The sequence below is a fragment of the Dipteris shenzhenensis genome, chromosome 28 (assembly GCF_047967505.1).
Source record: "Dipteris shenzhenensis isolate YYH24624 ecotype China chromosome 28, Dip_SZ_1.0, whole genome shotgun sequence".
Lineage (NCBI taxonomy): Eukaryota > Viridiplantae > Streptophyta > Polypodiopsida > Gleicheniales > Dipteridaceae > Dipteris > Dipteris shenzhenensis.
Genome location: NC_141623.1, coordinates 38,730,416 through 38,747,131, shown reverse-complemented (window position 1 = coordinate 38,747,131; position 16,716 = coordinate 38,730,416). Strand labels below are relative to the sequence as shown.

The following is a 16,716-nucleotide window of genomic DNA, read 5'->3' as shown; positions in this document are numbered from 1 at the left end:
TGGACTTGATCCAACAGTTCAACATAGCTTTCTAGACATGAAATTATCATGAGAAGTCAAAATTGAAGATGGTAAATCTCCATCTTACAAGCAATGCCAGAGCATGGTGGGGAGCTCGTTTAGTGGCAGATGAAGTACCCCAGAGGTGGAAGAGTTTCAAGAAGCAATTTTTCGAGCAATTTTCACCAAAGCATTTTTATGATGAGGTTCATACAACTTGGGAGAGTGTATCCATGAGAGCTACGGATACGGTTGACACTTACGATCAGAATTTCTTTTCAGCATACCTCCACATTACTCCCTTCAAGGATCTTTCAGAGAAGACAAAGATGCAAAAGTACCAAGCTGGTCTACATCCAAGTATTCACACCCAAGTGAGCATTGAATGCAAGACAAAGCTATGAGATTTGATGCACTCAGCCCTAGTGGTTGAGGAAACGAAGAGAGATCAGCTACGAGCAATGACTACCTCAAAAGGTAAATATGGAGACGCCTTCAAAAGGAACATGGTCACAATAGTTCAGGGACAAAGACCGACTCCAGTTTCAGAACCCGAGAGGTACATTGAAGCCCTACAAAGGGAAGCCGAAGTTTCCACCAGAGAAAATAGAGGCCTTCTGAAAGGAGGAAAAAGTATTTCCATTGTGGAAAAGAAGGGCATTTGGCTGCCCAGTGCCCCGAAAAACCTCCGGGTTTGAGGGAGGAGACAACGCCAAAAGAACCGCCAAAGCCTTTGGCATGATGAATCCCTAATATGTTGGTAAGAGCTACTAAACTCGAAGCTTGAGAACTTTGCATCTCATGGGGTAAAGTAAGAGACCAGAAGCTTTGATCTTGTTCGATCCAGGAGCAACAGATAATTTCATCTCTAAAGACCTAGCTTTCAGGCTAGGAATCAAGATTGAAGAGTTGGGACCAGCTCTAGATGCAGAACATGTTTTTGAAGGGAAACTAGTTAAGGTTACTCCCTTGATTGGAAAACTTAGACCTCATATTCAGGACTATGTGGACCATGAGGAGTTCTATGTTTCACCCCTCAAACATCATGATGTCATTTTGGGTATGCCATGGTTCCACATATGGAAGTAAATTTGGACACCAAAAGCAAGAACACTCAGTTTCATGCACATAAACAAAGAGCATAAAATTTTGGCCGGAGGAAGAGGCGAGACAATCCCAGTTGTATCTAATGTTTCTATTGCCAAGTCAATAAATCAGCTATTTTTGCATACTTTGTTGTCGTACGAGAGAGAGAGGGTGAATTCCCAATGGAAGTGAATCCTGTCGGGAGAAAGAAAAAGTTCAGTTTCTTGATTCTTTCAAAGGTGGTTTTCTAGATTCTCTTCCAGGAGAGCTTCCTCCTGAGCGACTGGAAGATCAGGTCATAGAGCTTCTTTTAGGAAGTGAGCCTCCAAATCGATCACCTTATCGTGTAAGTGCAGCATAGACCGAAGAAATTATGACACAGGTATAGGATCTACTTTCTAAGGGACTCATCAGACCCAGTTCCTCACCCTTTTGTTCACCCGTGCTCCTAGTTCAAAGGAAAGATGGCTCCTATCGTATGTGTGTGGATTATAGAGCTCTCAATAAAATGACGGTCGAGAATAGGTTTCTAATCCCTTGCATAGATGATATCTTGGACAGATTAAAAGGGGCCATGATCTTTAGTCGCATTGATTTGAAAAGTGGGTACCGTCATATAAGGATCCATCCTTAAGATGTTCATAAGACAGCTTTTCGGGCCACTTTTGGAATGTACGAGTTCTTGGTGATGCCCTTCGGGTTAATCAACACACTAGCCACTTTTAATCGTATGATGGACATGATTTTTAGATCATATATACATTTCACAGGTAGTTTCTTTGATGACATCCTGGTGTTTTCAAAGACAGAAGAAGAACATAAAGAGCACTTGGCCATCGTGTTCCAGGAACTTCGAAATCACAAGCTTTTCGTAAACGGCAAGAAGAGTGAGTTTTTCCTTGATAAGATTCAAAACCTAGGACACATTATCATATAGCAGCCCCGTTACATGATTTGACCAAGAAATCGGTAGTTTTCATATGGGAAGAATGGCAAAGAACAGCTTTTAATACTCTTAAAGAGAAGTTAACAACCGAGCCAATCCTAGTTGTTCCAGATCTACACAAGCAGTTTGATGTGGATTGTGATGCATATGGAGAGTGTGTAGGAGCTGCCCTTCACAAGGATGGTCGAGTGATAGCTTATGAGAGCAAAAGGCTGTGTGACGCAGAAAGATTTATGGTGTGTACGAAAAAGAGATGCGAGCGGTCATTCATGCTTTAACCATCTGGAAGCATTACCTTCTTGCAGCTAACTTTGCAGTCAAGTCCGACCATCAGAACCTCAGATATTTCTTGACCCAGACAAAGATCTCCGAAAAGCACATGAAGTGGGCAAATTTCTTGTCCATGTTCCATTTCCAGATTGTTTATACTCCAGGAGCCAGGAACATGGTAGCAGATGCATTATCCAGAAGGCCCCATGTGAACGATGTTAACATAGCTCATCACAGGGACCTCAAAGACATGAAAGAACTTTATCTTCAAGATCCAGATTTCGGATAAATTATGAGGAATATTCAGCAAGGGCAATCCTCTAGTCAGTACTCATTGAAAGATGGTTTCCTCATGAAGGATGATCACCATTGTTTCACTCAAGATATGAGAGCAAAAGTATTGGGAAGAATGTCATGCCCCTCCTTATGCAAGACATCGAGGCATCTCTTCTACTACACAAGCCATTGAAAGATATTTCTTTTGGCCAGGAATACGAAAGGATATACACAAGTTTGTGACGGAATGTCTCACGTGCCAAAAGGTGAAGTATGATTGGCACAAGACCCCAGGACTTCTTATGCCATTGCCCATATCATAGGGACCATGGAAGAGTATCACTATAGACTTCATCATTGATCTTCCTAGATCCAGATATGGGAATGATGGGATATGGACCATAATTGGCAGGTTTAGTAAGCAGGCACACGTCATTCCAGTAAGAAAAACCCTTTTGTGGAATTTGCATACAATATTACTATACACAGCTCCACAGGAAAAGCCCCATGCGAAGTCATTTATGGAAAGGTGATTTTGCATAAAACAAAGGACGAGATGTTCGCAATTGATCAGTATGTTTGAGACTTGGACATAGCCTTTTCCCAGGTTTGGATAGCAATTAAAAGATCTCAACAAAAGCAAAAGAAGGCTACAGATAAGCATAGGAGATATATGAATCTCCAAGAAGGAGACTGAGTGTTACTCAAGTTTGAAAAAGCATGTTTAAGAAAGATGAAAGGGAAGGAAAAAGTATACCCAAAGCTGTCTCCTAGATATTATGGGTCTTTTCGGGTTACTGAGCCCATAAATGAAGTCGCGTATCGACTACAATTACCCGAGACTTGGAAGATTCACAATGCTTTTCATGTGAGTCTTCTCAAGAAGTACCAAGGACCAATGCCCGCGGAACCAGTACAAGAAGAGCCACCAGAGGTGGAAGACATGGAAGAGATCCTCCAACCAGAACAAATTGTATTCCACATAGAAAAGAAAGGGCCCAAAGGCAAGGTCATCCGCAACTACCTTGTCAAGTTTAAGAACTATTCGGCACTTGATGCCAAGTGGGTTGATGAGGACTTCTTTTCAGAATATCCTCAAGTTTTGCAATTGTACAAGGAAACTGAGAACAACTGATGAGAAGCTGAGGGGATGCCACCATTTGGTACTTCTATCAAGAAATGAAGTATAATCTTTATTAGAAATCGACTTCGGTCAAAGAATGTTGACTTTGGTTAACTAAAAATAAGTTTTATTGTTTTACTTTTGCTTTGCATTGGTAAAAGAGAGTTGTGGGGACGTATACAAGAGACTAGGATTAGTCCAAGAACTGGTTGAAATTTGTTTGTGCAATGTGTAGGATCCAAGAGAGTGCAAAAAGGACCTAAGATTGGGGAGAAAATGCACAAAAAGCAGGTCCCACAAGGCTCTAGCGCAAGGACAAGGGGGCGCCTTTTTAAAAAGAAGTGCCCACAAGACTAAAAAGGCACCTACAGCCTCCAATCTAGGAAGAAAAACTTAAAAGCTTGGCTTTTGTGTAAAAGTAGCTTTTAGAAAGTAGGCCCTAGCTTTTTGCTAGGCCAAGTCTATAAAAGAAAGGGCCAAGGCCTCCCAGATGTATTACTCAGTTTCCTGCTCTCTCAAGAGCCAGTTGTACAAAGATTATTCTATTGCAATAAAGAACTTCAGGGGAGTCCAGCCCTTCTTTTGTGGCCCTAGTGTGGTGTTTTTGTCTTCTCTCCCCCACTCCCAGAGTTCTATCTATTGCTGTGAATCAACTATCTCTTCTCCAGGCTGAATTACAATTTACTCTAGGTCTAAGATCTTGTATCATCTGCACGTGTGAGTGCCGTACGAGAGAGAGAACCTGCTGCGATTTCTGTTTCAGCCATCTGTATTTGCTGCGATTAGGGTTTCCAGCCCTACTTGGTGCCCAGAGATGCTGCAAATTCACTCTAGAGCACCCAAACCTGTTGTGAATTGATTCCAGGGAGCCTAGCACTGCTGCGGTTTGGTTTCAGCACTCCTCTTTGGTATTAGTGATGCTTATCATTCGATGGCTAGTGCCAGAAGGCATGAGATTCTCAGACAAGAGATTGGCGTCTCATGGCCGTTAGTAGCCTTGAAGAGGGAATAGCAAAAACGGCCTACCGATTCTTGGATTTAGGGCTGCAGCAAGGGCTCATCAGCAAGTTTTGTTAAATAAGAGAGTAGAGTATGCCTTTCATGCACGAAGTCCTTTTGGTTCCAGATGGGAGAGTCGATAAATACTTCTTCTCTACTCTTGGCCCAAGACATGGTAGAGAAATTGCTTTTTAGCTTATTGCCTCTAATGGGGTTTAATCGTCAGATCATGATGCCGTCTTAAAGTATAGCTACAAATGTTTATACCTCCCTTCTCTCACTAGATCCTGGCACTTGCTAGAGATGATGCCAGACACATAGTTTGGCAGGGTATTCTAGCATTGGTAAAACCAAACATGAGAATCTCATTTGATGAACCTTTCACCAATCCCAAATTTAGGACTGCAGTTCTTACCCTTCACAAGGGCAAGTGCCCAATTGGTTGACACCTTCCTTTTATATTGCCTTTTGGGACATGATTGGGCACCATGTTACCGCACGGTGTTAACATGATTGGGCACGATGTTACCGTTTGGTACTCCGGTACTCTATTACTAACAGTTAGTCTAACCTAACCTAGTTAATGTTAAATTGACCACAGTTAGTTCAACTAACCCTGTTAGGGTAATTAACTAGCAGTTTTACTAACCTAGCTAACGTTAAACTAACCTAATGTAGGTTAATACTAACCTTAAGCTAGACTAACTAACCTAGGTCAAACTAACCTAGTTAACCTAACATAAATAGCCTAGTTTAACTAACCTAACCTAATTGCAGTTAAAGCTAACCTAAAGAAGGTTACCTTAACACTAGGGTTACCTTATGGTCAGGTTTTTTTTTTTTTTTTAAAGAAAGGAGAGAGAGAGACTGGGGGGGGTTCGCGTCGGCGGTGCGGGGGGGGGATTTTTTGCAAGGGGGGGGAGGGTAGGGGAGAGGGGACGGGAGGGTGGAGGCACACAGAGGGGAAGGGGAGGGCGTGGGAATGAGAGGGGAGGGGAGCGGGGGATGGCACTGTGGGCGGGGTGGCGAGGGCGGGGGTAGTTAGAGCGGTGCGACGGGCGACGTGGTGGTGGGCATCGATGCGAGCGACGGGGAGGCAATGTGGAGGGGCCGGGGCAGGCTCTGCAGGTGTCGGCCTTCCGAGTAGCAAGCAAGGCCCTTGCTTAGGTAGGTTAGTGTTAGGTTAGTGGTAGGGAGTGACCAGCGAGGGGGGGTAGAGAGAGAGAGAGAGAGAGAGAGAAAGAAAGAAAGAAAGAAATTTTATTAAAGGTCCACGGAAGGCCATACATGGCCTATGGGACACAAAATCATCCGAAAGGAAAATACATCATCAACGATGCGCCAACTAGGTGGCCTCATCGTAATACCGCTAAGATGCCAAAAATGGCTACAAAAATCCTAGATACAAAATGAAATGAAATAGAGTACCAAAAATGCCTAGATACAAAATGTAAAATATGAAATATGAGGAACATCGTCTTCCCTAAGGGGTCTGTGATCCAAAGAAATGATGGAAGTCATGGCCATCGACCATGCCTCCTGCCATGAGTGTGAAGATCTGGGCAAGTGTCAAATGGGCTGCTGGCGGTGCCAAGTCTCCATGGAGCAATCTCCTCCGAAAATCTGCCATCATCCTCCGTCGTCTAGAAATAAAGCGACGGGTACGGCCTCTGTGTAAGATCATCCTGCGGTGCTGCCGGATCATGTCATATGTACATCCTCGGGGTGGAACCATCGGTGCTCTCTGGCAAGATGAGCTATCTCTGTGCTCATGGTCCTGCGCCTCGTCCTGCTCCTCATGAATAACCAGGTCTCTGGCAGGGATGCGACGGTGCTCTCTGAGGAATCTCTCTCTATATCTGGTGATCTCCCTGATGAACAACGCTAAGCAATACTGATCCTCATACTCCATAATCCGAGAGAGAGGTCCAAATCCGTGCCCAAATAAACAGTGAAATCTACCACGGATCTCATAATACAAAGGGCATCTGCAAACAAAGTGCTCCTCAGTCTCCACCTCCCCCATAGTGCAACAAGGGCATATCCTAGTCTCTCGCCTGGGTCTATGTCCGGTAGCTGTACGACGCATCCTACCGGCCTCAACGTCTAATCTGTGGGAAGATACCCTGAGCTGGCCCAAGGCAATCCTGAGTGAGTGCGACATATGAACGCTGATATATCCTGGGGATATGATGAAGCCATCCTCTAAAATCCTGAGAAAATGGTCACGATATGTGGCCATCTTCGTAGGAAGCTCCGTGGGATGAACCCAAGTGCGAAACGTGTGTAGCTGCAACAAATCTGCCCTGATAACCTGGCTGAGCTCATGTCGAGTGAGAGGGAGGCGAGGGGCATCTATGTTGTATCGAAATGGTGGCAGCCTATCCATATCCAAGCCCAGCGAGGTGAGCCATGTGGAGAGTGTGTGGTACCAACAAAAAGTATGACCTCTCTCTGCTAACATCTGCGAGGATGTCAGTGCTAGCCACGGTAATCGTGCTCTGCCTGCTGCTGAGTCTCCGAGCGCCCTGATCCTATGCAAGTATGTAACTGACTGAAATGCTACATCTAGCGCTAGGGGTGTAGCTCCGAACTCTGCGAACGTAATCTGATGTGGTACCGTGGGCTTCGCTCTGATCAATCTGGAGAACATGATGATCTGTAACCTCTCTACTCGTCTCCAATCTGCAACACTGAGATCTCTTGCCCAAAAGGGGCTAGCATACATGACTGCAGGTCTCACCAGCCTATCGAAAAGAAGGACTTCGTGTCGGGATGTTGAAAATGTGACTGTGCACACTGCCTCTCGAGAAGAGCCAAGGCGGCATACCCTCTACTGATCCTATCTCGTGCTGCATGCGTCATGGTGAAGACTGGACCTCTAAATGTGGCACCCAAATATGTATACTCCCTGACTAGCTCCACCTCCTGCCCATCAAATGTGAAAGAGAACTCGCCTCTCCTATAAACCTGGTATGACGTGTTGAAGACCATGACTTTGGTCTTCCCAAGGTTTACAGACAACCCTCTGTCCTGACAAAAGCTGTGGAGTGCATGGAGATGTGCCTGTAAACCCTGCTGGGAGGAAGAAATAAGAACCACGTCATCTGCATAGAGGAGAATCGGTATCGTGGATCCTGCCAGTAAAGAACCTGTACCACCCATCGTCTGTATGTACATCTCTAACTCATCGATATAGAGACCAAAGAGTGTCGGAGACAAAGGACACCCCTGCTTCACCCCTATCGTACTGCGTACTTCCGCCGACAGCCCCGCCCGTGTCCTGACTCTACCTGTGACTCTCTCATACAAGGCCATGATCGCCCATTGAATCTCCCCATTGAATCCCAAGTCACGAAGTCGCTGGAAGAGTCTGAAACGCGGCACAGTGTCAAATGCCTTTCTGAAGTCCACGAAGCAACAATAGAGCCGTTGCTTACGTGACTTCGCCTCCTCAATCAAAGCCCTGAGTGTGAAGATATGATCTAGAGTCGAGTGCTCTGCACGAAATCCTACCTGCCCTCTAGCTCTCATGCCTGTCGCCTCGGCATGGTCATTTATATGTCCTTCTAGAATGGTCGCATAAATCTTGGCCATGACATGGCCAATCATAATGGTCCTGTAGTTCGACGCCTCCAAAGGATCCCCCGACTTGTGTATGGGTACTATAGTATTTTCTAGCCAACTAGGTGGAAGACCTGTACAAATGGACTCGTTAAAAAGACGGGAGAGGACTGTAGCTAAGGCATCAATCCCATGGATTACATACTCCGCTTGCAATCCATCATGGTCCTTAGCTCTCCCAGTCTTCAAACGATGAGCTGCTGCTCGGACACTATTGGATGAGAATAAGGCAGAGGAAGTGGGTCTAGGCACATGGGATAAGTCGGTCTGGAATATCATATAAAGTGGAAGTATAGGCAAGCCAAACCTGCGGGTCTGTAAGAGGAGTTTGAGATTTCAAGCGAAGGAATTTCTTCCAGAATTCCTTGGAATCACAGCTGAAAAGTAAACTTCTCAGCTCCTCCTCATTCCGGGCTAGAAATTGGCACTTTTTGCGTCGCACCAAACACTTGTAACTCTTCTTGGTCTCAATGAGGAGGGGAGACTTATCCTGTGTCTCAAGGCGAAGCTTCCTGCGGAGTTCTTTACACTCCTCATCATACCATCCATTACAAGGCACAAGACCGACTGGTGGAGGACTGGATGTGTGGCAAGTGACAGGGAAGGACTTGTGGGCTGCTGAGATGATGGAGGTATGTACAAGGTCCCACCGATCCTGTGTGGCGGGTAGGGCATCGAGAAGGTGCGGACGGAGAAGACCACTTAGGTGCTGGCTATAAATATCATCAAACTGGTGGTCAAAATGAACCTCATAGTAGTATGGCTGACGCTCATGATGTCTAGAAGGGGGGGCATGAGGAATCTGGGTAAGAATAAAGTGCAGACGTGCATGATCGGCTGAAGGCATAAAAGGGTCGACTGTGAGGTTATGTACAAAAGGGATTAAAGTCGGGGGACCCAAGACGTAATCAATGACGCTCGTACCACCACCCGCGAAGGGAAAACATGTGGCTGTGGATGAATGCGGCCACTGTCGAAGTCCATTATAAATGACCATGCTGTGCGATGAGAGAAGCTCCAATAGGCAATGTCCCTGATCTGTCACCTCTACCCCTCTATCTGAAGATAAGCGTGGAAAACTCTCATCTGGGGCAGCTGGAACTAAGACTGGATCCTCAGCAAAGTCCAAAATCTCTGCCTGTCTCTCTGATGTCCTCGCGTTGAAGTCTCCTAAAAGGATGACCTCTCCGCGGCGTGAGTACTCCAATACATCGGCTGACAAATCCTCAAAAGGTGACTGTCCTGGCCCATTTGAGGCATAACGAGAGTGTCTCGGGGGAAAGTAGCATACTGCAATAAACAAGTCTCTCAGGGGGGGTCTCCTGATCCGTACCCAAAGATATCTAGCCCGATGGTCTCTCCTCATGACTGTGAGTATCGATCTGAGATGCTCTCTATAAAGAACTGCCACACCGCCAGATCCTCTGACTCCTCCTGATCGTCTAGTCTGCTGTCGAAAGACAGACTCCCAGGCATACCCTGTCACCTGCAGCAAGCCTCTCTCTGGGCTCTCATGGGTCTCTGTAAAGAAGACGATGTCCTGATCAAAAAAGGCCTCTCGTAAGTTGCCAGGCTGAGCTGTGAGGGAACCATTACAGTTCCAAACTGTGAAACTCAAGCTATCTGGCAGACTACGTGTCCCATAGGCCTCGTGTCGTCAACTGTGGGCTCCAGCCGGTCTAGATCGCATAGCTCCTATCAAAAGTCTGCCCTCTCTAATCACGGCCCACTTGCCCTCACGACGGGCAACATCCCTCTGTGCAATGAGACGTCTATGCTCCTCCCACTGAAGAGCTGTAAGGTCCTCATCCATGTGAATCTGTGGATGGTCCCTCAATCTGGATCTCCTTCGTAATACTGCGAGACGGGCCTCAGCATCTCTGAATCTGATGATAAGTGGCTGGTGCCGTACTGGATCCCGGCCCACTCGATATGCAGCTACTATGCCATGATCCTGAACTCCGAGTGTCCTAGATATGAAATCTGTCGCCTGATCCATGGTGGCTAATCTCGTATCTGATCGCTCAACTCCGCGGATGCGGATGTTGAGGGCCTTCTGAGCTCGCCGCTGACTCTCGGCAATAGTCTCAGAGACTGTGGTCTACTGGGCCTGTGGGGCTCTACGCACAACGTCCACCCACTCTGAGGTCTTCTGTACCTCTGTCTGCAGTGTGGCCAACCTCTCCTCAACTGCTGCACTAGTTGAAGGAGCTACATGCAGCTGCTGGAGGCGATCATCGCATGCCACAACATGCTCCTGAATGCGTGCCTCCAGCTGCATTATGCGCTCAGCATGTGTCCGTAACTGGATGTCCCGATCAATATCTCTGGTATGAAGCTGGCAAATATGGGAGTCCTGATCAGATCTATGACTCTCAACTGTCGATAGCTGATCAGTCAGTGTGTGTATCTGTGATGTGAGAGACTGAATCGTAGCGCCCTGAAGTCTGCAAGTCTCCATGCACTGCATAACTAAATCTCTCAATCGCAGATTATCTGCCAGGACTGCTTCCGCTGTGGAGGGTGAAGGGGAGAGGGGGTACTAAGGATGAGGGGGTGGTAAGAGGGTAAGAAGGTGAGTAAAGGAGGGTGCAGAAATGGAGGTCCTGAAGAGAGAGATCCGGTAGAAGGAAGTAGGGAGTCAGGGACCGAAGAAGAGCCTACACTAGGGGAGGAAGGGGCTGAAAGGGAGGGTCGGTGGGAGAGGTGGGAAGAAGCTGGGTAGGGACTAGGGGAGGGGAAGAAGAGGAGGGAGGAGGCTGGGTAGGGAATAGGGAAGGGGAGGAAGAGGAAGGAAGAGGATGGGTAGGGACTAGGGGAGGGGAGGAAGAGGAAGGAAGAGGATGGTAGGGACTAGGAGAGGGGAGGAATAAGCAAGGGAAAGGGCTAGGGAGGAATGAACGGGAGCAAGAGGAGGAGGTGAAACTGAAGGAGGGAGAGGAGGAGGATTGAGTAGAGGAGGTGGGTAGGAAAGGGTTGGGATTGAGGCAAGGAGGTAACCGGAAGTGATGGGGAGATGAAGTAAAGGAGATGGGGTCGGAGCCACAGGAGGATTGAGTAAAGTAGATGGGTAGGAAAGGGTTGCGGTGGAGGCAAGGGAGGTCGTTGGAGGTGGTGGGGAAGGAGATGTTAAAGGTAAAGATGAAGAACTTGCCTCTTCGGCTCTTATACTGCTGCCTATGCTTTTATCTTTCTCTACTTTTGCTCCTTGGAGGGCCATGGTGGAGCTCCTTGTTTGTGGCATCTCCTTACTCCTGGAAGTTCTGCTCAAAACTGCAGAATTCTCTGCTCTCAAAACTGCCTCTTTTTGCCCACAAAACTGCCTCTTTTTGCCCCTTTTAACTCTGTTTCCTTGCACTCTGTTTTCTGGAAAATTCCTGCACTTAAGGACGCTTGCTGTAAGTCTATTCACACGGGGGGGAGAAGAGTACAGGTACTGAGCGGGGAGAGGGGGCTAAGCAGAAAAAGGGGGAGCGGGGCGGGTGAGGGAGGGGGGACGACTGAGCGGGGAGAGGGGCTAAGCGGTGAGGGAGAGGGGTAGCGGGCGAGAGGGGGGGCTGAGCGGGGGAGGGAGGGGAGGGGTGTAGCGGGCGAGAGGGGGGGGCTGAGCGGGGGAGGGAGGGGGGGGGCTGAGCGGGGAGAGGGGAGGCTGAGCGGGTGAGAGAGGGAGGGGGGGGCTGAGTGGGGAGAGGGGAGGCTGAGCGGGTGAGAGAGAGAGAGAGAGAGAGAGAGAGAGAGAGAGAGAGAGAGAGAGAGAGAGAGTGAGGAAAAGAGAGAGAGAGAGAGAGAGAGAGAGAGAGAGAGAGAGAGAGTGAGAGAGAGAAAGAGTAAGAGAGAGAGAGGTAGTGAGAGAGTGAGAGAGAGAAAGAGAGAGCGAGAGAGAGTAAGAGAAAGAGAGAGTGAGAGAGAGAGAAAGAGATAGAGAGAGAGATAGAGAGAGAATAAGAGCTAAAGAAAGAGAGAGAAAGAGTGAGAGAGAGAGAGAGAGAGAGAGAGAGAGAGAGAGAGAGAGAGAGAGAGAGAGAGAGGGAGTAAGAGAGAGAGAGAAAGAGAGAGAGAGAGAGAGAGAGAGAGAGAGAGAGAGAGAGAGAGAGTAAGAGAGAGAGAGAGAAAGAAAGAGAGAGAGAGAGAGTAAGAGAGAGAGTGTGAGAGAGAGAAAGAGAGAGGGAAAAGGGGGAGGGGGTGGTGGAGATGGAGGGGGAGGGGGAAGGGGGTGGTGGAGATGGAGGGGGGAGGGGGCAAAAAGGGGTGGTGGAGATGGAGATGGAGGGGGAAGCGGGAGGGGGAGGGGGGGGGAGGTGGAGGTGGAGACGAAGGGGGGGGAAAGGGGGAGGTGGAGATGGAGATGGAGGGGGAGGGGGGGGGGGAGGTGGAGATGGAGGGGGGAGGGGGGAGGGGGAGGTGGAGATGGAGGGGGGAGGGGGAGGGGGAGGTGGAGATGGAGGGGGGAGGGGAGGGGGAGATGGAGATGGAGATGGAGGGGGGAGGTGGAGGTGGAGATGGAGGGGGGAGGGGGGGGGAGGTGGAAATGGAGGGGGGAGGGGGAGGGGGTGGTGGAAATGGAGGGGGAGGGGGAGCTGGAGATGGAGATGGAGGGGGGGGGAAGGGGGAGCTAGAGATGGAGGGAGGAGGGGAGGGGGGTGTGGAAATGGAGGGGGGAGGGAGGGGAGTGGAGATGGAAGGGGGGGGGGGGGAGGGGAGGTGGGAGATGGAGGGGGGAGGGGGGAGGGGGGGGGGGGACGGTGGAGATGGAGGGGGGATGGGGAGGGGGAGGTGGAGATGGAGGGGGAAGGGGGGTGGTGGAGATGGAGGGGGGAGGGGGAGGGGGAGGTGGAGATGGAGGGAGGGGGAGGGGGAGGGGGTGGTGGAAATGAGGGGAGGTTGGAGATGGAGGGGGAAGGGGGAGGGGGTAATGGAAATGGAGGGGGGAGGGGGAGGGGGAGGTGGAGGGGGAAGGGGGAGGGGGTAATGGAAATGGAGGGGGTGGTGGAAATGGAGGGGGGAAAAAAGAGAAAAGAAAAAAAAAAAAAACTTGACGGACGAAAATCGAAAGGGAGGGAGAGGTGGTCACCTGAACGCTCTCCAAGTCTTTCTTGATGTAACGGGATTTTGAGGAACAATGGACGGTGGGTGGATGGCTGGGTTATCGCTACGAGATGGGCTCAAAGTTACTTACAATGTGAGGATGGGAGTAAGGTGGTGGTCGATGGAGAGGGAGGAGTGTCTTGTGTAGGGCTCGGAATGAAGAAGAGAATGGAGGCAAAAAGTGAAACATGAAGAATGACGGGGTGGAGTGGGTTTTTATAGGAAATGAGTTTAGGTTTAGGGTTTAACCCTTAACTCTTCCTGAGCCATAACTCTTTATGGATAGATCAGTTTGCTTTTCTGCAAAAAGGTGAAATGATCGAAATTGCAAGCTCTACGCATTCGTGTCCACTACCTAGCCTGATTGTATATCATGTGGCTTCTATTCAAGAAATAAAGAAAATTTCTTAAGGTTAACCTCAAGGTTGATGCTTGGGGTAGATATGTTTGGCTAGAAATGGAAAAAAAAAAAATCACTCTCCTTGCCCTTGAGTGTTATATTCGTGAAAGTTCGAAGTAGTTTGTTTTTTACACATACCTACGTCACTAATTGAGATGCTAGTCTCCCCGACAATAGCATCAAATGTTGGCTCTTTCCTACTGCTTTCATAGGAAGAGCAGGGTTCTCTCAGTATGTAGGGTTCCGAGGCTTTTTGTCACCTACAGATATATTAGAGTTGTCAATTGTAGTATACATGTAGCTTAGGACCTCGAGTCGTGTTCCGGTGAGAGACATATGCTTAAGTGTGGTAAGCAAACAAAGTACATGCATGTGTAAAAGGAACGTGTATCATCATGATTGAGATAATGAAGGCTTTCCCCTTCATTGGGGGCTATAGGGTTTAGGAGGTGTTCAAGGGTTAGAAGGAGGTTCCAGGGTTTAGAAGGAGGTTCCAGGGTTCAAAAGGAGTTCCAGGGTTTAGAAGGAGGTTCCAGGGTTTAGAAGGAGTCCAAGGTTAGAAGGAGGATCCAAGGTTCAGAAGGAGGTTCCAGGGTTAGAAGGAGGTTCCAGCGTTTAGAAGGAGTTCTAGGGTTTAGAAGGAGTCCAGGGTTAGAAGGAGGTTCCAAGGTTCATGGTAGAGTACATGGTGGAGAACTCGTCTCCCTTGTAGATCATGGAGTTTTAAGGGTTGAGGAACAAAGGGTTTAGGGGGAGCATAGGAGTGGGAGAGGAAGAAGGTGTAAGAGCATGGGGGAAAGAAGAGAGAGGAAGGAGAAGGAGGAGGGAGGAGGAGAGGGAGAGGGTGGGTTGCCAGGTTGGAGGAGAGGGGAGGAGGAGTTGCAAGGTTAGGACATGCTTTTGGACGTGGAGTGCAAGGAAGCATGGACACTTGAGACAAATTCTTGGAATACCAAAGTAGACTCAACACAATGCCCCAAAGAGTGTGGGCTTCATTCCATTATGGGGTATTTATATAAGCTGGAGAGCTTCTCTCTCTGCATGTAGGAATTGTAACACAAAGTGGTATCACAAAGTTGTAACACAAAGTTGTAACACATTCTCTTTCTACATGTAGAAGTCGTATGTAGAAGTTGTAACACAAAGTTGTATCACAAGTTGTAACACATTCTCTTTCTACATGTAGAAGTTGTAACACATTCTCTTTCTACATGTAGAAGTCGTATGTAGAAGTTGTAACACAAAGTTGTATCACATTCTCTTTCTACATAAGTTCATGTTGGCACAAAGTCAACACTTCACTAATCCCTTCTCAATCAAGGAAAGTCAAAACATCGAGCGACTGCGTTCAAGCAAGCCCAGAGTTCGAACGATGCTTGTGATGAACTTTTTCTGAACCTATAGTAGCAATAGTTTTTTACTAGAAATGGTTGAATCTACATACCATATTAGAGATTGTTCTTACTTATTTTTCGTATGATTCTTGGCAACATACAAAGAGAAAACCTACTATTGGGGATAACTAATAAGTCCATACAAGTCAGCAATGATTCGATGAATACCAAATGAAAACTTATTGGCAACATACAAAGAGAAAACCTATTATTTGATAAATAATAAATCCATGCAAGTTAGAAATCATTCAATAGATACAAAAGGGGAAATGTTGCAATGTCTACACCTCGAGGTAGTCACTCAAAATTATGTAAGGTAGCACGTGAGTTGAACGGGTTTCTTTATTTTGTGGACTTACGTACAAACAAAAATAGTCCCATCCATGATATAGAAGCTCCTCCTATAAAAATCCTTCACAAAAAACTATTTATACTATGTAGCTCATCGATTTTCATGCTACCCATATGATATGATCCATTTTGTACACAAAATGATAACATGAATAAAATGTCTAAACTATGGAGCTAATAAATTATTGATCACCTTATGACCATGATGCTAACAAAATATGGATCACATTCATATGTCCATGACCATGTATATACCTATGGGAGGGAGGGAGAGAACCAAGGACCCGAACTCTATATGAGAAAAATTTAAGAAAATATAAGAGTTTGATAAGGTTTAGCTCTGATGAAACAAAGATAAGTACAAACGTTTTAAAGTTGTAGAATTTAGACATTCTAACATGATAAATGGATTCATTCATATCATTTTGATCGTTTTGACTACAAACATGACCATATTTGGAGTTTGATTGACCAAGTTATGGCCCAAATAAAATTGGCAGAAGGAGCCTCCCAAGAGGCCGCGATATCGCGGCCTCTTGGGAGGCTCCTCCACCCATTATCTTTTTCCTTGAAAATGGAAATTTCACAAGAAAAACACATACTCTAACCCCTTTCTTCGACCCCTCCTTCTTCCTTGACCCTTGCAAAAACATTGCAAAACATTTTTCAAAAATTGTTGTTTGTATGTAAGGCAATTGACTCCTCATAATATCATGGGTAGTATAATAATTGTAAAAGTAAGCAATGCATGCTACTTTTTGAACATAAATCATCACACCAGAATGTCAATTTTATGAAAGTCCTCGCTCGAACTATCACCTCGCTCGAACGCAAATGCTCGAATTTTGGTAATCCTCTTCTCTCTCAACCCATGCACTCATTTCCTCCTTAGTCCACTTGTAACTTAAACATTATATATATATATATATATATATATCATGCTGGAACAAAGCACATTGAGGTGCATTATCACTATGTGTGGGAGAAGGTTCTAGTAGGTTTTATTAATCTAGTTTATGTCAGCACAGAGGATCAGGTAGTTGACATATTCACGAAGGCATTGGGCACAGAAAAGATGTGCAAGTTCAGAGACCTACTTGGTGTGCAAAAATTGGGATTGAGCTCGAGGGGGAGTGTTGAGATATCGAGCTCCACTAGTGAT

The 16,716-nt window shown here is 46.9% G+C and overlaps 2 protein-coding genes across 7 annotated transcripts in view; one reads left to right on the top strand and one right to left on the bottom strand.

The window, feature by feature from the left end:
• LOC147883546 (uncharacterized) overlaps window positions 1-701 on the bottom strand; it is a 37,239-nt gene extending 36,538 nt beyond the window's left edge. For 2 of the 6 annotated variants that reach the window (XM_087400003.1, XM_087400002.1), the window contains exon 1: window positions 470-700. The gene's annotated coding sequence lies outside the window, so the exon portion shown is untranslated. Of the gene's footprint in view, window positions 1-263; window positions 428-469 lie in introns of those variants that run through there. The other 4 variants (XM_087400008.1, XM_087400004.1, XM_087400006.1 and 1 more) reach the window with 4 other exon arrangements.
• Window positions 702-3,311: 2,610 nt separating this feature from the next.
• LOC147883545 (uncharacterized) lies at window positions 3,312-3,713 on the top strand. The gene has a single exon (XM_087399509.1). It carries the CDS (start codon window positions 3,312-3,314, stop codon window positions 3,711-3,713), a length of 402 nt encoding a protein of 133 aa, XP_087255635.1.
• The last annotated feature ends 13,003 nt before the right edge of the window (window positions 3,714-16,716 follow it).

Excerpts from the sequence above, each read along its gene's own strand:
- LOC147883545 (XM_087399509.1), top strand. The coding sequence starts at position 3,312 with ATGAAAGGGAAGGAAAAAGTATACCCAAAGCTGTCTCCTAGATATTAT.